General features: G+C 41.5%; 1 protein-coding gene across 1 annotated transcript; it reads left to right on the top strand.

The window, feature by feature from the left end:
* Nucleotides 1-187: 187 nt before the first annotated feature.
* On the top strand, nt 188-20,327 carry LOC111838013 (transforming growth factor beta-1 proprotein-like). Its single transcript, XM_023800555.2, has 7 exons — nt 188-2,199; nt 6,873-7,142; nt 12,275-12,349; nt 12,652-12,805; nt 13,114-13,264; nt 17,146-17,256; nt 17,999-20,327. The coding sequence occupies exons 1-7, from the start codon at nt 1,872-1,874 to the stop codon at nt 18,044-18,046; spliced, it is 1,137 nt and encodes a 378-aa protein (XP_023656323.1). The 5' UTR covers nt 188-1,871; the 3' UTR covers nt 18,047-20,327.
* The last annotated feature ends 5,711 nt before the right edge of the window (nt 20,328-26,038 follow it).

The following is a 26,038-nucleotide window of genomic DNA, read 5'->3' as shown; positions in this document are numbered from 1 at the left end:
CAGTGGACAGAGAGCAAACAGCAGCGCCCCTTCAAACTGCAGATGTTTGGAAACTTTCTGAGCTTCATTTCCTGGGCGGAGAGCTTTTCACTGCACTAAGGAACGAGCGAGAAAAAAGGCGGTAAAGAAGGAGGGAATATGCAGCGGCGGGGGGGGTTGGGGGGGGGGGGGGGGCTGTTATACAGCAGAGAGCTCACACAAATCATTTTGTCACTAGCAAGCTCTGACTAGTAGGGACTGCTAAGAGGTCGATGTTAAGGTGCAGGAGTGCCGGCACTCTGAGGAGAGTGCGCTCTGATACTGAGTGAAAGAGTGCAATAGTGAGAAGACAGCCTTACAGCGAAGCGACTGCAAAGTCAGACCAGGCAGAGACTTGATGACAAGAGTCAGATCCATTCCGGCAGTTTCAGACCACTCCTTAACGTTTCGTGGACATCTCTTTTAAAAGATGGACTTGAAGGCGTCTGGACTCGCTTTTGTTCTTAAAACATCACTTTAAGCTGGGTGCCTTTCTGTTCTAGATCACCCGTGCTGTTTTCGTTTTCATTCCAGTTTTGTATGGCTCAAGGCATGTCAAAGACGACTCGGGGAACGGTTGTAAGTCTACTGAGGATTCTGGCTGTGATGATTTAGGGGTATTCCTCACTTTTCAGTTTAATGTTCTGCTTTTGAGAAACAGTGCTCCAGAGGTCTAGGAATCCCACATGCTGATCTTGGAACCCTGTTCCTGGATACTGCGTTAACATCATAAATCGTATTTGCAAATATAGGCATTATCTAGCATGGGATGTGTTTTGTAATGATAGTTCATCTTTCTTGATTTTGCTTATTGTACTTTTTAAACTGATTTTCCATCCTTGGAGTGGTGCTTTTGTGTGCATACGGTCAAAAATCTCTACCAGTCATCTTACCATCTGATTATCTTAGGTTAAATATTCTGTGAGGACATACTGGGAGGACATACAGATATCACCAAGCTTTGTTTAAAATTTTCTTATCTTTCCAATGAAAGTAAAAAGTTCAGGGTACAAGAGGTATTAGGATAAATGTAATAACATTATTCTAAATGTTTTCTAGATGTGCTGAAATGTACATAAGGAGCAACAAGATCTCGAGAGACGTATACTCGCTGGTTAGGGGGTAATAGTCAGTCCCAGTGGGGCGCGTGGTGAGTCATTCTGTCAGATTGCGCCTCTGTGAGATCCGTAATTTTGTAAATGGGCTTTCCTGGAAGGAGTCAGCAAGTGCGGTAAGTTTTGCAGGACTGAGCTGCACATTTTCTGCTCACTGGGGGGAAGATGACTGTGAGGCTGCTTTGAAGTTTTTTGGGGGTTTTGGGGGGGGGGAGTAGGCAGGAAAAAGCAGTGTGTCCCACCCCTTGTCCAGGCTGAAAAGCATGAGCACGCGGAGGATTTCAGAGAGATCTTGTTTCCTTTAACTTTGTTATGCGGCCCCACGCTGCACTCCAGAGACGCCCTCTGGAGAGCGCTGCATGAGTCAAATCGGCGAGGCATCGTGCCAGTGAGACAGTGACTCAGTGACCGGCAAGGGTTCCGCGGGCGGTGATTAGCGAGCAAGTCGCCGGTCCGTGACCGGGCTCCCGCTCCTCCAGACTTTGCGTGTAGTCCCGCAGTTTGCCATCAGCACAGGTCAGCACCTCCTGGCTGGTAATAGAGGAAATAGCAGAGGTCAAAGAGGCGTCGGTACGAGCTGAGAGCTGCCACAGGCAGCGAGGCAGGGTGGGAGGGGGGGGTGCTTAAAAAGTGCCAGTGTGTTTCTACGCTAACGGAAGATCAGCTGTCATTATCTCACCCTCCTGAGCGCGGAGCGTTCCTCAGTTCAGAGGGCACATCTGCCGTAGACCAGTTACCATGAAAGCCAGCTGCTGGATGCTAGCATTGCTGTGGTTGCTAGGCAGTGTGTGCCAGAGCCACGCCATCTCCACCTGCAAGACCCTGGACATGAACCATGTGAGGAAGAAACGCATAGAGGCCATTCGGGGGCAGATCCTCAGCAAGCTGCGGATGGCCAAGGAGCCAGAGCAGGCCGAGGGGGGGCACCAGGCAATCCCCGACGATGTCATGTCCACCTACAACAGTACGGTGGCCTACAGCGATGAGCTTGCTCACCAATCCCTGGAGTCGCCCTCTGGAGACACAGAAGACGAGTACTTCGGCAAGGAGGTGCACATGTTCAACTGTGAGTAGAAGGAATTACGCATTTAGACACATCAAGCTTTCACACCTGCCTTCTCCTAGCTCTCTCTCTTAACGTTTCTCAAGCCTGATTTTCACACTAACTGTACCTTACATTAATGGGGCCCCAGAGATCTGTTGACTGAAATTCGACCTCAGTTTGATGTATCTCTTAGAGAATCTTTTCGGATTCTTGGTGAAAAATATTTCTGGCAAAAAAGTGCTTCTTAAATATTTCATTCATTTCCCCCCTTAATATGAAGGGTAGAGTGAACTAATCTGACTGATTAATGGTTTCCTGTTCCTAGTCTTTGAATATATTAGCAGCCAAAATATTTAAACTATACTGAGTTTAATGGTCATTTTTGTGCTTTGTTGTATAATACTGTAAGTTTGGTAACACTTTACTTGAGGGGACACAAATACTCAGTTACTACTGAAGTACAAATCATGAACAAATACAGTCGCTACTTAAGCTGAAAGATGTCACAATATATTAATTATGAATAAACATGAGATCAGTATTTCATTTGTTATTCATGACTTGTTCCTTCAGTAGTTCACTAAGATTTACATAATTAGATATAGTAAGAAATATAGTACTTGCTTGAGATAAAAGATGTGTGACAATTCATTAATTTGTGGTTAATTAATACGTAAATAATAGCATAATGCCACATTTTTCCCCTCAATTATTAAAGGTCTAGTTTACTATTAAATGTAATATTTAATAGCTTCTTAAGAACATAAGAACATAAGAAATTTACAAACGAGAGGAGGCCATTCGGCCCATCAAGCTCGTTTGGGGAGAACTTAGCTAATAGCTCAGAGTTGTTAAAATCTTATCTAGCTCTGATTTAAAGGAACCCATGGTTTTAGCTTCCACTACAATAGCAGGAAGACTATTCCATACTCTGACTACACGCTGTGTAAAGAAGTGCTTCCTCAAATTTGTTTTAAAATGTTCTCCCGCTAATTTCCACTTATGGCCACGAGTTCGAGTATTTAGTATTTATGTTATGAATAATTAAATGTTTAAGCACACAGTTTAAGGAGGAAGCTTACATGGAGGCCTGTTAGTCCCCTGGGAAATCTGCTCTGTATCTTGCTTACAATTGCATAAATGCAGCTTTGTGGACGTCAGGAAGACAAAAATAGCTGCTGATTTCATGGGGATTTTATAGGAAATCCCCATTGCTGCCTTTATATATGGTAGTAAATCCCACAAGTGGTTGGATTATTATTATTTATAATAATAATGATAATAATTCCGATTGTTTTAGGTTAACCTCTGTGTTAGCCTTAGAGGTGTGTATATTATATGGTGCAGGGTTAAATTGTCGGTATCTAAGGTGTAGTTACTGAGTCATTGTTTGTGGTGTGGGTCTGCTCCAGTTCATCAATCCACGCCTTTTATCCGCTCCGCTGCTTGTGACGCTGCCACTGTTATTTTGTCTATCTAATTATGAAGAGCAGTGTTTAATTAAGGTGTGTGACACTGGGGGTGGGGCAGCACACAATAAATAGTGTGGAGTAAATCTGAAGGGCAATGGTGTCCGGAGGTGTAAAAGCCCCGTAACCTCTGAGTCCCTATACAGTGCTCACCCCACCATTCCCAGGTCCCCCCCCCCCCCCCTCTCTCTCTCTCTCTCTCACACACACACACACACACACACAAGGGACATTTTGAGCAGATGGCCTAGGCTGCAGAGTAGGTGCTGCTCTGTGACTCATCTCTCTAATAAATATCATTAAGATAAACAGTAAATGCTCCGGCTACTACCTCAAAAACAAACATCTTAACACCTGTCTGTGCCACCATTGATTTCCGGCTATTTGCCAAAATTTAACCGGCCTAATTAAATTCCTGTGGTGGGAAACGGGGAGGCCTTTGAAGTTCCGTGTTTTTCCTTGCTATTATGTACTTGACATTGAGTAGTATTGTATAGTAGTAACGTATAATGGATTGGACTCACTGTAAAAATCTTTCAGTGCTCAGTGGAAAAAAGCATTGATCATAGTGCTGAGTTGCTTCAGCAGAATATATAAAATTTTAGTATTATGACTAGAATCCCAGCTGCACAGCTGAGTGACGTGCATGAATTGTGTTCTGTTTAATCCACTGAGGGTGATAGTATCTGCCAAGCAACAGTAATGATGGTAATAATGTAAGAAGTCATAAATGTAGATCCTGAGCATCCTGAATGAAGCCTCTAAGAAGGGGATTTCTGAAACCAGACCAGCTCCTTCCTCCAGACCTTCACTGGCAAACATTTTTTTTAAGAATTAAACCACAGGGCTTTTATGCTGATTTTGCAGTGGCAGAGTAAACCGTGGCCGACCATTACATATTTATCTATAAACGCAGCCAAAGCCACTGAGAAGCCGCATTCAGATAAAACGCAAAAATGAAGCAGTTAAGGTTGTGTGTGTGTCTGCATAAACAGTCCTGCAGTTCTTTTCCAACCACAGTTTAGCAGTCCGTATACGCAAAATATTTAAGTGACTGAAGCATTTCATGATCTTTGTTGTTACATTGCTGGCATAGCAGTTGTTAGCTTGTACGTTTTTATTGCTTATAGCGTCATTTTATGTTGAATTTCATAACAGATGGATCCTTGCCATGCTGCATGTTTGTTTTTAAAGTAACGCCTCGTGATACATTTTGTATAATCAAAGAACTATCTATAAGTAAAATGCAAAGCAGAATACAGTAAAGCAGTGGATGGAAATACAAGAGGAGGAATAACAGGGAGGGGTCTTCTGGGGTGATGTTCGGAGGTGCTGGGGCAGATGGCGGCTGTTTGGTGTGGGAGGCAGGTATTAAAGCCTACAGGAATTCTGTTACTCCCTGCTGTAATTACAGAGGTGCTCGACTACCTGTCATAACAGCTGTCCTGAGCTTAGCTCCGCAGGGCCCTTCATTTAACTCACAAATCACCCACGCGCCAGGAAAGATGGAACCACGGCGCTCTCCCAAATCCACGCGCCTCTGTGCTGTTTAACTCGCCGCTCTTACATTGATATCAAATGTATCGTTTCCTCATTTTCAGCACATTCATCACGGCTGTTCTTCACCTCGCCGTGCTCTGGTGTCGTGTTCCTCGGTGAATTTCATTAACATGCTTCCCAATGGTCCTGTCCTGGCTTGCCATAAAATGCAGTGTTATATACATTTGTGCAACGTACACATGCATTACATAGAATTTAGTCATAGTGTGAAAGGGATACATACACAGCAGTATGTCCAGGTTCAAATTCTTACCTTATAATCTGGCACAGAAGCACTTCGGGAACAAAATAAGCAAACGGGTTTCACAATTTTGGGATCATGCTGTTAAACTTGGGTTGTATCTGGTGTTAGTTTACAAAACTGAATCTATTTAACGCAAAAACATTAAAATTATAAGCCGTCCCATTTCAACTAAGTTTCCATTTGATCAGTAGTTCTCTCAGTGTCTCCTTATAATTTATTCCTGACAAAGTGAGTCACTGTAAATAAACTGGGTAGCTGTTGGTCTCCTGTATGTAAGAAAGAGAGATCAGGTTAAGGCTGAAAGCGAGTGAGTCTAAATGGCCACTGCATAATGTAGCATGATAAGGATGACCTAGGAGCCCCATTTGATCCACCCCCCTGTCAGGATGCCACTGGTGCTAGTCCAGGGGTAATTTTGCTGTACACATGCAGACACAGAATCCAACACACAGGAACAGGAGCAGAGGAAGATCCAAATCCCACCACAAATTCTGCGTCTCCCAAACCCAATGATTCACCTTCAGTCCTGACCGTCAGCCAGTAATACCTCCGTGTGGTGATCACTGTTCTCAGACTTCCCCCAAGCTCACCATGTTGCACCCTCAGTATCTTTCTTTTTTTCCCTTTACTTAGTCCCCACCGTGCTCCATTAATTATACACTAGAGATGTAAAGCTTCTGAAACTGTGATTGAAACTGTGATATAAGTCTTTAAGGTGAAATCTCGATATCTATTCTTTAGTGTTCTCCCGTTTAGTGTTCCACATTGTTGGTGATTAATAAAACCCAGAATTTTTTCCTTTTTTTTTTTTTTTATTTCAACCCCCCCCCCCCCCCAAAAAAGTGAGGCTTGAACCAAACCATGGTTCAAAAATTGAGGTCTGAACTGAACCGAGGATTTGGAGAATCATTACATTCCTACAAGACACCACTATTTCAAATAAAGTATTTCACCTGTTGTTACCAAATAAGGTGATTTTTATACATTTTCATTCTCTTGTTTTAGTGTCCAAGCCATTGTTTTCTTTTCTCAATTTTCCTAAAGTAAGGACATAGGACACAATTTAAATATGAAAGAAAGTAGCCAAGCGTTACGAATTTCCCTACTGCGTGTCGTGAGCAACACTAACATGCTTGGCAGCTTCATCTGGCAGCTGTGTGCCTGAGTTTATTGTGATGGGTGCACCTGGCGAATGGATGTGTGTGTTTATGTCGGCCTTATTATGATAGGTGCACCTGGCGAATTGATGTGTGTGCTCATGTGGAGGTTGTTCTTTGGCCAGGTGCTGCTGGACTTTCCATTCAGGTCCATACACCCCCCAAAGCGCAAAGTTCACTATTCACAGTCATGCACAGTGACCCAGCAACACCGGTACCCTGGTGTTATGACAGATGCCTATATCTCCTTGGCTGTTCCCGCAGGTGTGAGCAGTACTAAGAATCAGATGGTGTTCAACATGAGTGCGATCCGGGCCAGCGTGGGCAGCCAGCAGCTGGTGTCATTGGCCGAGCTACGGCTCCTCATCAAAAAGCCCACGATGAGCGCGGACAAGAAGCAGCGGCTGGAGCTGTACGAGGGCCTCACAAATGACACACACTACATCAACCACCACTTCATCTCGAACACCATGAACGACCGATGGATTACCTTCGATGTCACGAAGACCCTGACATCATGGCTGCTCAGGCCAGGTTAGTCACGGACAACCTCCAGTCACAACTTCTAATATATAATATTGTAAAAACTACAAATCATATAAAAGAAATAACTATTATATATACTGGATCCCTGAGTAATTCTGAAACCCATGACATGGAATTAAGCTGTGTGCACAACCCCACATATTACCTTCTTAATTGCTTGCATTTTCAATATAACAAAGATCCCAATTTGTGCAACGTACACTTAATATAGGTTAAACCTATTGCACTCACTGCATTCTTTACACCTTCCGGAGATGTTTGGCTTCTGTGGTAGGGATGTCATGATGAACTACTTACTACTCATTACTCACTACTCACTTTGTTTATTCATTCCAATCAGTCCTTTGAGGTTTTCAACAGTTTTCTCTGATTACTGACTACATCAAAACTTGTTTTTTTTTCTGATTACTGACCACCAAATTGCCATCTCTGCCCTTAGTCACACCTGGGTAGCCCTCGGCGTCTCTGATGTATCCTACTCAGGATATCCGCCTTCAGCAAAGCTGAAAAAACAATCCTTTCTTGATACAGCGACGGCTCTTCATGCTTGAAACAAACATGTCTCAATATAAAGGGAACTGGCTGTGCTTCAGTCATTCCTGGACAATGTGGTTAGCTACCCATTGAAGGTCTTTAATGTGGTTTTGTAATTCCTATACAGATTCTGCTGTAATATTGAACTGGTAGCCACCACTGTCTATATCCAGTGCCTGCTCATTAGTCTTATTACCCACAAATAAGAAACTACCAGTGCTACATTTGGGAAACGGAGTGGAAAGGAGTGCAAGCTAAAGGCAGTTAGGACACAATATCTTCTAGTGTTGATAGCGTAAGCCATTTGTTTTACTCTTTTGTTGCTTTTTCCTGGAGCAAATCAACACAGAGGATCAAGTTGTGGTTTTTCGCTTTCTGTGGAGGGACCATTAGCGTACGGCAGTAGGTTTGCCCTGTAAAGGCAGGTTTGGCCTATAATAATTTAAATGCTTTTTCATTGTACATCACGCCTCAAATTTCCACTAGCCTGTAGTTTGACGATCCGAAATATGTGCACGATTTTGCAGCTCCGCAGACTAAAAACCGTTGTGCATGCTGACCGAAAGGCTTTAACCGACCATAATGCAGTTATATGTATCTATTCCCCCAGGTTAAAAGAAACAACTTTATATGAAATTGCAACAAGATCTCACAGCATGAGGATTACGTAAACATAGGGTCTTGAGTATGACAGCTGTCACAAAATAACAATGAGTAAGAACAGTGAGTAAGAAAAATAGAATGTTATTTGAGGCTGATTGTAGACTATAATTACAGACTGTAATTCACACTTTGTATCCTCTGGAGATTTGCATAATGTGCCCTTAAGGTTTACCTAACTGACGTGTAATGGAAGCTCGCTGTGTTCCTGTGTTCTCCTCACATTAGTAAGCCCAAGAATTGTTTACCATGGTTATACTTTTATCAACGATAATTTATTCAGAACTCTTATTTTGGATATACCGTTGTAATGTCCAGATTTATGCTTTTATTCAAAATTTTACGGCTATATGCAAGACACATTTGAATTTTTGATTACAATGTTTGAAATTACATTTTGTGTAGTCAATTTATTTTTATTTATTTAATTTAATTTTACTGGATCCAGATTAATGCTCACATGTACATTTTACAGACTTCAGATAAGCAGATTTAGGCAACACTTTATCTGAGGGGTCACAAATAATGTAGTAGTACACTGTTACTTAATGTATTAATTAACCAGTAACTAAGTGTTAGTTACATGCTGCTCCCATGTTCATCAGTAATCAATCATAATAGTTCATGTATTTCATGCAGGAATTATATATGTACTAAAACTAAAGTGAAACTAAGTTATTTGTGCCCCCTCAAGTAAAGTGTGACCCAGATCTCTTTCTGTATTCGCAAAATCTTGCCCTTCATGACCTTAATATTATGCTTTGGTAGGGTGACAGACACCCCCTATTTAAGCTCTATTCCTTCGGACTCACAGTCTTACTAATGAGATTGAAATGGGGGGGGGGGGGAGTTATCACAGGAGGAGGGCGATTGTGAGACAGTTCTGTCCTTGATAAGGCTATGTTTTCCATCTATGTCTTTTTCCTCTTTCATCTGGAGCTTCCAGAGCACAGGGATTCAATGTCTGTGCAACAGCATCTTTCACCTGGTTTTCTTTAAAAGACTGGCTGGCAAATTGGCTGACAAAACCAAATTTATTATGAGATACTACGAGTTTGCGAAAAAAAAAATATATACTGACAGGAAGAACACAATGTTTGTACAAAGGTATTGGTATGCCAGCCTGTCCAGCATCTCACTCTGAATCAAACAGTATTAATATGAAGCCGGCTAACCCTCAGTTGCTATAATAGCCTGTACTCTTCTGGGAAGGTTTTCCATTAGATACTGGAACATTGCTGGTGGGATTTGCTGCCATTCAGGTTGGGTTTTGATGTTGGCCGTTGACCAGAGCAGCTTTAGCAGGACAGAAATGTGGAGATCTGACTTGCTGGAAAGGTGTCCAGTGGTGTCCAATGACGGTCCTTGGCTGACTAACCTCTTCTGTATGACCCCCAATCTGCTGCCATTGTTTGATGCTGGAAATTGCATGGCTGTGTGCTTAATTATACATCTGTATGTCAGCAATGGGTGTGGCTTATGGGGCCAGTTACTGTAATTACTATGGGTGTCCTAATACTTTTACCTAGATAAAATGCATGTGTATGTATCATTTCTGGTTGAGGCAAATCTGATCATTTTAAGAGAGGTTCAGTACTTCTTCAAGGCACTGTGTCAGTCTAACCTCTTATCCGAATCTTGATCATTTGGAGTTCATACAGCATACAGCACAAGGCTGGGGTACACCCAGAACAGGATGCCATCACAGGCCACAAGGCTGGGGTACACCAGGGACCCACACACACGCACACACATTTTCAAATAATATTCAGCCACTTTCTTGCATGCTACTCAAGACAAATGGCATTCTCAGTTCCTGCAGTGGATTTTCTGATTTGTCCATGGAAGAGTTTTCACTTTTTTAAGCTTTGTGCTTGGATTCATTGTTCCATTGAAAGTGGAATCATTCTTCCATTGTGTGGCGTATTCCTGGTCTTGCGTAAGGTTTTTCTAATGAAATTTATCCCGTATCTATTTGCTGTCAGTGAAAGTGCTGGTGTTTTGAGTGACAGTCGTCTTTTGTCAGACAAAGTGAAAAACCAAATAACTCAACCAAATGTCCCCACAATGTGGTTAAATCTGTTTCTTTTTAGCTTGTGGGGACATTTTTCAGGTCCCCACAATATAAACCTCAGTTTTATAAAAATCTGTGAATGCAATCAAAAAACTAAAAATGCCAAAAGTCTTGTATTTGGGTTGGTTACTTATGGTTAAGGTTAGGGCTGGGTAGGGGTTAAGGGTGTCGTGATTGGGATTTGGGTTTTTCCCATAGAAATGAATGGACGGTCCCCATTTAGATAGGTACACCAACTTCTTTGTATGTGTGTCTGTGTGTGTGTGTGTGTGTGTGTGTGTGTCTGCATGTAGGGGCATCTCATCCAAACTGTAAACTACCACATGCGTAAGGAAAATACATGTACGGTCATAAATCTTAAACTTTTTTTTAATGACTGTTTATGTGTAACTACACTAGGCAGCTAGATTGCAGTCTGCATTATCTCACAGTCATATAGCAGACAGCTCCTCTCCAGCTATTAACTATGAGAACGCTGCTCAGTCTCATGACTGCTCTGACAATGAGCATCACGCTTGCTGGACATCGTCCGTATGCTGTCCTGCTATCACTGGGTGAGATCAGTGGCGGTTCCCGCATACTTGGTGCCCAGGGCAAAGTCTGAGCCAACAGCAGTCGGTAAAAGTTGTTGGCCAGTGGGGGGGGGGGGTCACTGATAGTAACAACATTTTATTCATCCCTGTGGGGAAGTTTTCTTTTCACCTACTCCATCTTGCTCTCCATGACACACAGACACACGTGTATTTGAGAGCAAGCGTGACAGTAAAGGGCAGCTACTCTAGACAAAGCTTATTTGTCAAGGGTTAATGCCAAGAAAGTGAAAAATATTTAGTGTACAGTTTTCAATAAGGTAGACTGAGTGAGGGAATAAACTTTCAGGTTTTGTAAACAATAAAACTCAGTACTCCATGGGATGACAATATTGTCTGTGAAGACCGAGACCTGGAAATAGGTACTCACAGATGGGGGACACTGTGACCCCACACCTCATACAAATCACTGAACACAAAAACACAAATATGCACAGTGAAATCCGGAAAGCTTTTTGTGTTGTTCGCTGAGAGTTTTGAGAAAATGAGCCATCATCTCAGAAAATGTGCCTAAACAATTTTGAAAAATAATGGCCGGATTTTCTGTACAGAGGTTTGATCAAATTACGTATTTCGTCATTTTAAAAAAGAGACATGTGCATGGAACAAACATGACCCATTTTGTCACATGTAAGCAATGTGGCATGTAAGGCATATAAGGCAAACAGTAGCACCAAGTTCAACTGCACTCCCTGTTGATGACCTTTAACCTTTGACATTTTACCTATGTGAGCAACCTGACGTTCATACATTATTACTTTATCCATTTATCTTCATCCAGCTTCTTCTGGTGATGGTAATGGTGTTTTTACTGTTACTGTCCTTTGCAATATTGATATTTCCTTATTAATCTATGCATTCTATTTTTCATAACCTTGTTTGCACTATGGATACTGTTCTTGCACTTTGTATTGAGTTTTGTACCATGAGTTTGTATTATTGCATTTTATGTTCCTTTGCAGTTGAGTCTAGATAACATTTATTCCCCTGGAAATTGAATCACACAGTTTAGTATTGTTACCCTTTTGTACAGCTCAGAGTTTTATGATGCATCTCAAAATCTGTATCCTAACCAAATGCATGGCTATAACCTCCACATTGCATAGCTTCCCAGCAAGAATTGACTTTGGAGGGATAATCTGGCAGTAACCATGAAAATCCTCAGTTCCAGAGGGGTGTCATAATTTGTATCTGAATAGTAGGTTCACTCCATATTTTGATGATAACTGTAGTGAAATCTTTTGTTTTCCTCTGTTGTGCAGAAGAGGAACAGGAATTCCAGTTGCAGCTGTACCGTGCCTGCGAGGATAACACGGAGTTTCATTTCAAAATCTCAGGTACTACATCTCCAACTATTCAGTCAAACACTAAGCAAAGACAAGTTGATGAGGAGCTGTCTCTGGCCCAGCGGCACTGCAGAGATTTTGGGCCCCATGAAAGCATATCCTATTGGGCCTCCAACCCAGACTAATCCAGTTATGGTCCAAATTGTCTCAACACCCCCCTTTATGGTGCCCCTACTCCAGACCTCAGCTTTGAGAAAATTGGGGAACCTCTTTTATGGTGACACTGATGTAGCCAGACAAGTCTTATGGTTTTGTGATCGTCTTCTAATGAATGTCCATTTGTTTGTGAGCAGGGATGGGAATGGAAGACTACAGAGGAGACAGCGGGGATCTTGCTAAATTTATGCAGAAGCCCCACCTCCTTGTCATGTCACTTCCTGCTGACCGACAAAGCCACATAAACACTCGGAAGAAGCGGGAAATTGACACAGATGAATTTTGCACAGAGTGAGTTTCTTGTGTTTCTCATCCCCAGGCTCACAATAGATTCTTTTCCTCTCTTCCAGTGTTAGATTTTTGCTTTATCATTCAGACTGCATTCCCCCTGTTAATTAAAACATTGTCCATCTTCTTCAGCTCTTATATTACGAGTGATGAATTTAGCATATGTATGACATTTAGCATTAGTATGACAAAGATTTTGTGCATCTGTTAAACACGTTTTACTTTCCATTTTAGTCTGTCCTCATAAATGGGTGTGTATAGGTATTTTAGAGCCTTTGTCACATTGTAACTATGTGCATGTTGTGTGACAGGAAAAAAGAGAACTGCTGTGTGCGGAGACTGTACATTGACTTCCGGAAAGATCTCGGATGGAAGTGGATCCACGAGCCTAGTGGTTACTATGCTAATTACTGCATGGGTTCATGCACATACTTTTGGAATACAGAAAACAAGTATTCTCAGGTAACAATACTACACACTTCTGCATATCCAGTACACATTAGCTGCATATACTTAATTTTAATTCCTAGCAAAAAATATCCAGATTAAGGCCTGAATGTATTTTAGTGAAGTGTTTGAATCTGATGGGCTTGCAAGACTTTAGTGAAAAGCTCTAGTGGTGCATTGTGGGAATTTCAGACGCAGTCACAATGCTGGGTTATTACCATGTGTTAATCATTCCAGTAATAACCCAGTGATCTTCCCAGCTGCACTACACAAAACTAGGAACAATGAACATTAAACGCACTGCTTTTATACATACCTTTTCCGTCAGGTGTTTCGGTTCCAAAACCATAGAAGATAGAAATCGAAAGAGCACTCTCCAAAATTTTGTGGAGGGATAAAAAAGATAGAGAGCTCTGCCTGTAGATCTGAGAAAGCAGTGATGATTGTAATTAAGGACTGAGGTAGGAAGGAAACTGTCCAATTATAGTTTTGTATATTGACATGAGGCTGGGGTGTGAGTTGGAGGGGGCACCAGTCCATCAAAGGCCGCATGCACAATCAGCCCTTTTCCGGGGGAGAACCAAGGCCTCAGACTTGGAGGTGCTGATCCTCATCCCAGCCTCCTCACACTCAGCTGCAAACCGTCCCAGTGCATGCTGCAGGTCACAGCCCAATGAAGCCAACAGGACCGTAGCATCAGCAAATAGCAAAGACATAATCTTGACGTCAGCGAACCAGACCCTCTCCACCCCTTGGCTATGCCTGGAAATTCTGTCCGTGAAAGTTATGAACAGAATCAGTGACACAGGGCAGCCCTGACACCCACTGGGAACCAGTCTGATTTACTGCTGGTGGTGGGAACCAAACTCTCGCTCTGGATGTACAGGGACTTGATGGCCTGTAACAATGGACCCCATACCCCATACTCCTGATACACCTCCTACAGGATCCCCCAAGGGACAAGATTGTATGCCGTTTCCAAATCCACAAAACACATGTAGACTGGTTTAGCAAACTCCCCTGAACCTTGCAGCATCCTTGGAAGGGTAAAGAGCTGGTCCAGTGTTCCATGTTACATCGAGAAATGTATATAAATAACTGTTTGCACATTTTATAATGCAACTAGATGTTGAGGTTTTTAAAAGAGGGCACACTCAACTCAAGGCCCAGCTTAGGTTAGAACGTGCCATCTCTAAAATGACTGGTATTGCAATATCAGGGGGAAACAAGTTTCACAAGTTTAAGATGGAGTATTTTACGGTGTCATTCAGCATTGCTTGGTACCTCTTTAGTAATGTCCAATAACAAATTTCATGGAATCAGCAGCCACAGAAGTTCTGGAAGTAAGAACACTGCAGAATTAGCTACTAACATTGATTTTAATTAGCAGAGAGCAACATGATCAATATAGTAATGAATGGCCGTCAGTATTGAACTCCTTGGGTAGGATTAGAAAGACGGCAGTGCAGTGCTGCTTAAAATGCATCTTCTGCAGTTTTGGTTTTAAAAAGGTCCTTGCATTGCTTGTCTCAGCATCTGCATGGTGGGAGCACACTAGCAATCTTCTAGGCATTAGGGATTAGTAATACTCATACCATCTCATGCTGATGTTTCTTGTTACAAAAATTTGAGTGGTGGCGCCAAAAAAAAAAGAACAAAAATGTTCCGCTTCCCAGACTTTAATGCATTTTCTAATTGCTAACATCATATCTCTCTGATCATATACCATACAAAATCCAATTACAATCCACTGACAGAAAACGGCTTTGAGAATTTGTTCATTTCCTTTCTGCAACAACACCAGCGTTTAACATAATGTCACAGTGCAAGCAGAAGCAAGAGGCTTTTTTTAAACGTATCTGTTTCCAGGATTTTGGATTTCTACCATTCCTGTACAAACATTAACCAGATTTTCTGTTTCTAACAATATTTCTGCAGGTATTCCTGACATCTAAAGATTTCCCTATTAGCAGGGCTTTTGTTGCACTCCTACTTTGAATTACCTCAAATGAGTTGCATGTAAACCAAAAGTCCGCCCTACTTTTAGCTTGTTAATCAATATTATCATAGTTAACGTGCTCACCCAGCCATCAGCTCCTTCTCAACTTTGCTGTACAGCTTGGTAGATTCTTCATTTGTGCCCATATCTGGAAGGCAGTGGGTTCAAATCCCATGACTCGCCGAATAATTTTATCACTGTTGAGTCCTCCAGTGAGGCCTTTAACCTCACATGCTCCAAAGATGCCTGCTGACCCATGATTTCTGTCCATCATTTGTACAGTATGTCCCTTTGGACAAAAGTCTCTGCTAAAAAAGTGAATGTAACGTTAGCCAGTACTGCATCAGCATGAGCCTGGGAGCTATAACACAGAATTACAAAAAAATTGACATTTTGGAGGTGCCAGTTCAACTTACAATAAGCTTTTGGACTGCGAGAGGAAACTTGCAGTACTCAGCGAAGAGCCATGCGAACAGGGAGAGAACATGCCACGCCTACACACAGTCAGGGTGGGATTTGAACCTCGGCCCTGGAGTTATCAAGCAACAGTGCTACCCAGATGTAAAATATTCCAGAACAAATTAAGCCTCTAGTATGATGGAACCCCCTGCCAAATGACACATGCAAATTGTGCAATGAAATGCTTATTCATTTTGTAAGTTTTTCTTAGTAATAGTTATAGTTTACTTTGTGATCCCAAAGGCTGATGAACAATTACTGCTAACACTATGACCAACTCAACACTAACACCATAATTATGACTGAATATTTATTTCTTTTCATCAAAACTGGCTCACGGTGAGTTTATTAATCAGACATTTGTTTTTCCAGCTGTCACCCTTAATTACAAACTTTGATATGATATAACAGTTAAACTAATCAAGAAACAAAACAAACATTTTAAAAATAAAGCATTTAAAGTAATGTTAAATACATCCATTGTCATCAAAGTCTAAGACTTTCCTGCAGGACACAGCATAAGATGCAGTAAGAATGTCCGCATTTGTGTCATTAATCCAAGAGAAGATCATTTCCATCTTGGAAATTACGCTGCATGCATTTTTATGTAGCAATTTAAATTGCTGGAGAACATCGAGGGCATATGATGAAACTCTCTGCTTCCATCTGACTCCAAAGGACCTGACTTGATTTTAATAATAAGATTGCTGTGTATAATGTACTGTGATATTTTAAAAAGCTGGTCCTTTAGGTTTGGTGGTTAACAACTATTTGTTTAAGGATTGAAAGTTAAGATGGGAAACACAGAACCTCCTCTATACATCTCAGAAATCATAAAACACAATTTATGCTGCTACTTAAAGGTGGTACTACCCAGAGGAGTATTTTTGAGCGTTATCACAAAGCGGCTGCCTGCCGCTCCTTTGTTTTGCTGAATCTCACAGCTGTACATTTCTGGGAGTTCCAGTCTTTTGTTTACATGATATTTTGTAAGATTCCCCTGTTTCAGCTCCAGCCCATTGCATCGCCCACAGTCTGTGGACACTGTTTTCTGTTTATACACACAGCAATAAAGAGGAAAGAGTAAACGGTCAATGGAAGTAAACTATTCTCAGTCATGCTCTCCCCGTCTCATACTTCCTGTTGTTTGCTCTCTCTCAGTCTCTTTGCAGATATGGATTTTGTCTTAAATATTATATTAACCACGATAACAGTTGAAGACTGAGCTGATAAGTAACATACTGATGTTGACACTATTTATGCTTTATGATGAGGGAACTATTTATCTTTTAGTGGGATACAATTCACCTTTTAACAAACACATTAATGAAGACATTCAGCTTTCAAGAAAACTATATAATGGAATAATTGATGGTAACAATTAAAATTGCCCAAATATGTTAAATATGATCACTGACTTTGTCTGTCTTTCTTACAGATACAAAGTTTATACAGACACCATAACCCAGGTGCCTCCGCCCAGCCCTGCTGTGTGCCGAATGTTCTAGAACCTTTACCCATCATTTATTACGTCGGAAGACAGCACAGGGTCTGTATCCAGTACTATCACTATCATAGTGTATCATTTTGCCTGCAAAATAACAATCAGTGTGTTAGTAATTAACTAAGAGTGCAGAGGCCTTTAAAACCATCTATTTTTTGCTTGACTCTGAACACCAGATAAGCTCATAAAATGCATGTAATGAGTGCCACATGAATAGGAATTTTTAAATGTTACATGAGACATTAGGCAAACACCTATGTGTAATTACACAACCTGCAAACATTACATTCATGAGCTACAGTTTTTGGTGGAAAGACTCGCTGTCTCATATTCCTCTTTTGATCTCAGGGAACTTAACTTACAATTTTCGTAATTGAAGAGTTACATATTTTTCTGGCTATCCGTTTTGTAATTTCAACAGTGGTTTATCTAGTGAAGGCAGTAAAACTCTGCTAATAAAATAGCAATATTGTGTACCAGCAAAAAATTACATTATACCTAAAGGGATTTCTCTTCCTAAATTTGCTAGAAACTGGACTCAATTATATATATTTGGAAGTTGATATAAACTCAGGATGGGTTTTAAAACATGTAATGCTATAAATTTGATCTAAGTGTGTTACACTGTTACATTTTCCCATCCTGAACTAAAACACTAACTCCTATTTCCTGATACAAATACTTTCTATTTTTCCCTAATTATCATATCAGCATTACTGGAAATGTATCATGAAATATACAGATATACACTGTTCACAATTGACACATTATTTTTTCCCCATCCCAGGTGGAGCAGTTATCCAATATGATAGTGAAGACATGCAAATGTAGCTAAAAATGTCCTCCAGCTCTCACTACATCAGCTACTGCACTATTTGGGCAAAAGTACTGCGACACCCATAGTAATTACAGGAACTGGCCCCATAAGCCACACCCATTGCTGACATACAGGTGTATAATTAAGCATACAGCTATACAATCTGCAACATCAAACAATGGCAGCAGATTGGCGGTCATACAGAAGAGGTTAGTCAGCTGAGGACCGTCATTGGACACCACTGGACACCTTTCCAGCAAGTCGAATCTCCACATTTCTGTCCTGCTAGAGCTGCCCTAGTCAATGGCGACTGAAGTGATTGTGAAATGGAAACATCTGGGAGCAAGTTCAGCTGCAAAGTGGGGGCCACACAAGCTCACAGAGAGGGACCTGATCACCCAACATCAATACCCAACCTGAATAGCAGCAAATCCCACCAACAATGTTCCAGCATCTAATGGAAAACCTTCCCAGAAGAGTACAGGCTATTATAGCAACTTCATATTAATATCCTTTGATTCAGAGTGAGATGTTGGACAGGCTGGTGTCCATATACTTTTGGCCATATAGTGCATCTTCCCCACAAATGGATGTTGACATTTGGGGAAAAGGATCATCAAAGAGAAAATGCTAGATCATAAAAGACAAAAAACAGTGAGAGACTGAGCGAACAGAAGGAGCCTTAAAGGTAGACTGGAAACTATGATTTTCCTCAAACACAAACAAACAACATTTTCAGGATTTCATAGTGACCCTTAATTTTTAAATATTACACACTTTCATAATGTTTGTGGTTTTTGTTGATTTTTATTAATTTATTTTTAGTAGATTTGACTGTGTTGTATGTTGTGTTGTGTTTTGGGGCAATTATTTCACAACAAATCCTTTTTGGAGGGAATGTCTACTAGGAAAAGTAGTAAATGAGGTCAAGGAAACTACATTGCTGGAATTCTATGCATTTTCCAATGCTGAATTTGTTAATGCATCAGGTCAAAGATACACTGGGCAAGGCCAATCAGGACACTGCTTGACTGAATAACACTGGACGGGATTGGGCAAAAATTCAGTGACGATTCCACCTGTGCCTTATTTGCAGTTGTACCTTAAAGACTGGCTTCTTCACACAGCAATCTCAGTGTTTGTGTAAGTTGTGTCTTGACACAAAAGGTGAAGCTTAGGAGAAATATTGAGTGTATTCTGCCAAAGCAGAGGCTAATCTCTCATTATCAAAGATCTTGATGAAATCCAACCCATATAGTCACTAGGACAGTCTAAACACAGCCAGTATGTTTTGGATGCTGTTTCCAGGTCCAGCACCAAACCCTTGTACTGATTTGGGTGTATTTTAGTACAGAGTGAATGATTGTTGTGTATTAATATGGCTGCTTAGATGTTTTTTTCTCCTGCAGTATTACTAACTGCTCTTCATTTTACTTACTATTTTACCTACATATACTGAAGCATTGAAACACCGTTGACAGGAACACAAGAGCAGGGATCCTTCTGAAACATGAGCCGGCAGTCTTTTCATTGCAGATCCACGTGTTTTAGCGCTACATTACCTGCATAATAGGGGTCTATTCAAGACACTGCCGTGTGATATTAAAACTACAGAATGTAAACCACTCAACATCAATCCCTTGGTACCTTGTTGTCTAGGATACGCATTTTTGAAAAGCACTGCTGGGCCACAGAGATCATGATACCCCCATACTGGTTATAGGCGGGGGGGGGGGGGGGCTGGTCTTCCTCAACCAAACAACAACATTGTCTCTTCCTACTGGAGGGTAGCTCCTCCGGATTAGACCATGGATGGTCAGCCTTAGTGCTAACCCTAACCCTCCCCTCCTCCTGATCTCTGCTCACTCTTTCGCTTCTCTGTTCACCTCTTTTCTTAAATTAGTGTTCATATTTTCGGTAGTAGGTTCATATGACAGTAGAACAGCTGATTGATTGCATTTTATTGATTTTTTTGGTATCTGTATTACTTTATCTTTTTTTTAAGAAGTGTTGCATCGATATCCATTTTATATCACACTCCTGTCATGAGTTGCATACAGTGTCGCTCCACGGAAGTAAATTTTTTTGATCTTCTGGTTTAATGTAAACATAAACTCTGTGTTTAATGTGCATAAGGGAACACTGTGTGCTCTTATATAGGGGCATTTTAGAACCAACAAACGGAGCTACCATTGCATTGGCTACCCAAATCTCATTCCTTTCCTGCTAAATGAGAAGGGCTAACTGGTACACAAATCTCAGCTAGCTGACAATATTTCAATAAAGCTTTTATTTCAAATTTGGTGTTGCAATTTCTTCTCTTTTTCAGAGTGCCAAACCGTCCAATTTCTGTACCTGCTTTTCCCATTCATGATGACGTGGGGTCTGGACCCTATCACAAAAGTTATGGGTGTAAGGGGGGGGGGATAACCCAGGATGGGGGTACCAACCCATCACAGGGCACACTCACTCACCAGTCTCACACACACACACCAGTCACTCACACACCAGTCTCACACACACACACGAGTCACTCACACAGGCACACCTATGGATAACTTAGCAACTCCAGTTCAGCTTAGCATGTTTTTGAACTTTATGGGGGGGGGGGGGGTGCTGGAGTACCAAGAGGAAACCTCACAGTGACACAGAGAACACAAGCAATTACACGTACAGAGCCGTGAGCCCTGGTGGCACAATGGTAATGCGGACCATTGCACCACCCAGTGTATCAAACATTTTCCTTATTTAGTACTTCTGTCCAAAGCAGCACACATTTTTTGAGAAAGCGGGGTCAACCAGTCCCTGGATGCTAAGGATCTTGCAAAAGGGCCAAGCAGAGAAATCACTCTGCTGACAATGGGATTTAAACAGATGACCTTCTGATCAACACAAGACAACATATATTTTACCCAGTGAGCCACACATCTGGTTTTATGACCGTTATTCCTATATGTAGAACTGCATGGCAATTCTGCCCCTAGTGTTTGGCTTCTGAAGAAAGGCACTATCAGGGGCCCCATTGGTCGAGGGGCCTCCCATTATTCTGCTTGGGCACTATGGACAGGTGTAGCCATATTCTTTGCCTGGACTTTGTATTGCAATAGGTTCTTTATTTCACAAACACATCTATTCAACCTTCTTACCTTCTGCTTAATTGTATAATTCACCAAAGTATATAGCTGAATTCATACACAAGGGAACTCCTCTGTATGTTTCTGCAGCACAAGGGGTGGAATCTGACAGGAACAGGCTGTTCGCTTGTGCCACTACATGTTTCGTTCTTCGCAGGGTTCAGCGGCAAACGAACAGGGAGATTAAAGGCAGTCTTCCCCGGCTCCGTGGCGGACACAAGCAGGGCACGCCTCGACTCGTCTCGCACGTCTTATTAGCAATGGCACTCGTGTGGAAAATTAAACATGTTGTCACCTATGTGCACACAAGTATTCACGACCCGCTGGACGTACGGTCGAGTAAACTCATCTCAAAGACGCACACACACATGCAAAAACAAAGAACACACACAAACGAAGACATGCGAGCTGCCAAAAAGTAACAGGTTTGGTGCCATTGCTATCGGGATAAGGCATTAAGTATAAGCAGCTATCACTAAAAATTGCTAACCGTCATAGATGTCACGGCATAGCACGTACGGCACCACACGCAGGCTTTAAAAATTACACTGTGGTATAAGGTGGTCTGGTAATTATACCAATTATATCAGTTGCCTCTTGATCATGAAAAACCTCGCAGATAACAAATCCTCTCCTGGTTTCTGGCATTGCCCTGTGGTTCATTATGAGCAATCACTCCCTTAGCCCTTCATAGGAATTTGGAGAAGAAACAATCATTGCATTCGCATGAAAACCAAATACCTCACAAAGCACTTAAGGTGTAAATTAGGCACTAACTGGAATTTATTCAAAAACGTGTCGGACTTTGTCCCTGAAAGAATGGAATTTTCTACTGCTGCTTTTGAACTGTTACGCACAATATTTCCTTAACACAAAGACCGCAGTGTGCACTTTATTTTGTTGTCTGTTTTTTAGGAATCTTTTTTTTTTGCCACAGTAAGTCACCTCACTTGGCTCTCAAACATGTTTTCATTGTGATTGGTCACCACTGAGGATGATAACAATCTAGCTGGTGTTTGGAAACCTGGACTTTATGTTTATGCTGCTGTACTTTGCTGAGTGGGGAACTTTTTTAATAATAATAAACGTTTTGCTTTTAGTCTGCTTATTTTTAAGTATAAAATGAGCAGTGCGATGACAGGCTGAATTATTTTATACTTCCGCCATTCCCATTTTAGTGGGCGTCTTAGTTCAGCTGCTCTGTTTCATATACGTACACAATGTGCTGCTTGTTGTCTCTTGGCAAACGTACTGGAACCTTGTGAAACATGACTTGAAAAACAGTATTACAACAATAAGATGCCGAAATGACTAATCATTAAGCAGCCTCTCTTGTAGGACACTTTCCACATGTTTTATGTGATCTCTAATGAGAAAACAAAATGTGCCTCCGCTAAACGCCAAATAAATCTTTAGGGGTGCTAAAATAGGAGCCTTGGTCTTACAATAAAACATTTAGTGCTCAGTCTTTGTATTTCACTCACCACATGGTTTTCCTGGGGGCCATGTTTTTATACTGAAGCAAAACAGTGCCGAATCTGTTTGGGACACATAGCTGCATTTTTAAAACATTGCATTACTCAAAGACGTGTAAGGGGACACCGAGCATTTTCGTATGCGTTTGATCTGAAACATCCTTGGCAAGTAGCAAATGTAGCCCTCAAAAGTAACAAGAATGCTTCTTTTAAGTTCAGGGTACTGCTTAACACTAGTGCATTGGGTCTGTTAGCAGCAGATTTTCATAGCATGGATTTTAAAATCCTCCTCAATTAAAAAATATTCCTACAAAGAACAGTGATTATATATTATGCATTTTGATGCATACTCCCTAGGGTAGAAGTGCATTTTGGTGCATACTCCCTAGGGTACAAGTGCATATTGACGCATACTCCCTAAGGTAGAAGTGCATTTTGATGCATACTCTCTAGGGTAGAAGTGCATTTTGATGCATACTCCCTAGGGTAGAAGTGCATTTTGATGCATACTCCCTAAGGTAGAAGTGCATTTTGATGCATACTCCCTAGGGTAGAAGTGCATTTTGATGCATACTCCCTAGGGTAGAAGTGCATTTTAGCGCATACTCCCTAGGGTAGAAGTGCATTTTGATGCACACTCCCTAGGGTGCAAGTGCATTTAGGCGCACACTCCCTAGGGTGGTGGCTAGCTTAGTGGCTTATGACGTTGTACCCATAAGTGGAAGGCTGCTGGTTCAAATCCCAGGGTCAATTTCACCATTTCATGATTTCACCAGTGGGAGAGACTATTAACCCAGGATTGCCTGATCTCACTTAAAAAAAAAAAATGAAATTTTGGATCAGAGTGTTTGCTAAGTAAATAAAGCGCGTGAAACGATCAATTAAAGTTACTGCACTTGTCTTCAATTTCAGGGATTTGGACTGAGCCTTGCAGTGTTGTGACAAGTAGCACCTCATAATATAAACTAAGGCCAAAGGTCAGTAATGCATTGATTTACTACCGTAATTTGCTAGGCTGGTACTATATGAGCGGTTATGGAAAATTAACCGACACCCTTCTGATCAATCAGATTCAAGAATTCTGTAGTGCCGCGGTATCAATACAATTAAAGAATTTGACTTATCGGCAGTGCTACTGTTCAGGGCTATTGGTCTATACTCACACACTAGATCCCGGCTCCACACTCTTTAATTCATGTAATTAATTAAATAATGAATGAGAGACACTTTTTTATGGCTACTGTAGAAGAAATCATGAGACAGTACAGCTCAGTAAGAATGACGTATTTAAAAGATCACTTTAGATGCTGTTGACAGATATAGCTCCATTGTCCCTTTTATCTCTGTTTTTTTTAATCTATTTCAGTTCTTTTCATCTGTCCACCTGTCCCACACTACCCCCCATGTCTTCTCCTCCTCTTCTGTTGCACCTCTAAATGAAAAGATGACTATCACAGCTCTCAGCAGACCCCCACCACCTCCTGTTCTTTCTTCAGCGTACATCTTCGTCTCTTTGAAAAGGCTCCTTCACCCGATGCTTCGCTCCTCCGCGGCTAGGGGAGGGGCAGAGGGAGTAACATGTGGAAGGTGAGCCATGGGAACCCCCACTGGTGGGTCTGAAGGCTGTGTGTGGGTCAGTACAGGCCTGGAAAAGAAAGCAGGCCGAAAATGTACAGCAGGACTTACCTCAAAACATGGTAATTCCCAGATTAATGGAACAAAGATCCATTTATCAAACACAGCATGTCTTCCCATGAAAATACTTAGGAACTACATTTACATTTATTACAGTTGGCGGATGCTTTTATGCAAAGCGATGTACAGGCACATTACATTACAACAGCACATTAACACATACAGCTGTCAGCTGAGCAGCAAGGCTGAGCTTCCAGTGAAAGCGCAGTTACAAGTGTAAGCAGGACTGGAGCAGGACCGACACAACACCTTTCAAACACAGCAAGAACTTCATAAGACGACAATTCAAGTCAACAAACCTAAATACATATGTGTGGCTGTAAAAATGTGTGACAGTAACTAGGGCGACCAGATAATCCATGTCAGGGAGGACACTCTGAGCCAGGACAGGATTTGTAAATTACCATTTCAATTAAAAGGACCTAGATTTCACTTGAGCACTGAGTTCTTGCTGTGTGCTGATTGGTCAGTCTCCTATAATCATGCATGTGTCACTAATGCTAATGTGAAACAGCTGGATGAGTCTTTCAGTCAAAGAAACAAACCAGTCAAAGCACAAGAAGAGCTGAACTATTTAGCCGAGCACAGGAGCTTTTCAGTTTGAAAGTAGTGTGTAAAACCCAAAGTAGCTCAAAGTGTCCTTCCTAACATGGATTATCTGGTCACCCAACACATAATACCCCACTACATTATCTCCAGCTCAATATATATATTTATATATTGAAGAACCAAGACATACAGATTAAATGTCCATTAACAACCCAGGTATTTCCCTGCCAGTTATACATGTCTGTTGTGTTATAATTTAATCAGTACATTTCTGAGCTCCATTTCATCTTTTAAATCTAACCTGTCAATGAACATTCACCTGCCATCTCCTTATCTGACATACTCCTGTGTTAAATTATCATTAAATCATGTTGTTCCAGGTTCATGTGTGATCCACTGTAGTAACAACCCAGCCTAGCAGCCTCTACTGCATTAAGCTCGTGCCGTAACTCAATACTTTAAATTTCATCATAAATAATAGCAGTAATCCCTTTAAATTTGCCAACACCTGAGTAAATGCTTATCAGATGCTGTGATGCTTTGCTAGATTTTTTTCTTGTGCAATGATATTCTTCAGATGTTCTATAGATGCTTGTAATCCCCAAATCTTCCTTCAGAACCGCCTAGATTTACTTCATCACCCCCCTAGCACGCCTCCTCTCAGCCTTTGGCGCTGAAATCTTATGCTGTAGATTAAATTCTTACCTTCCCTTGTGTGACTTCTAGAAGGTTCCTGTTTCAGGACATTTGGAGTTTGTTGGTGTATAATAGTGACATGACAGAAAAGGATCTGTGTGTGTATTTGGGACATTTAGGACGTGTAGCCAGGACATGTTCCTGTAAATGTTTCTTTTCATTACTCCTATCACGAGCGCGGAGCGGGGGGTTGGGTGCAGTGAGGTCACTGTGGCCCCCATCACCCTTTCTCGTCGCTTTTTTTTTATGAATTCTCTGAAGAAAAGCACATTCCTGCTTTTTTCTTGCCATACTCTCTGCTTATGACACACGCCGCTTTGAACTTTGCGGGTCTGTGTCCGTGTGTGGCTCCCTTTTTTTAATTTATTTTTTCAGTTTATCCCTGGAAAATAGACATCGTGGGCCCCCATACCAGCAGCCCTGTGTCTCTGAGCTTTGAAAGTGCGAAAATCTCATTGTTG

This window comes from Paramormyrops kingsleyae, chromosome 18 (assembly GCF_048594095.1).
Source record: "Paramormyrops kingsleyae isolate MSU_618 chromosome 18, PKINGS_0.4, whole genome shotgun sequence".
Classification (NCBI taxonomy): Eukaryota; Metazoa; Chordata; class Actinopteri; order Osteoglossiformes; family Mormyridae; genus Paramormyrops; species Paramormyrops kingsleyae.
This window is presented reverse-complemented; position numbering and strand designations above follow the sequence as displayed.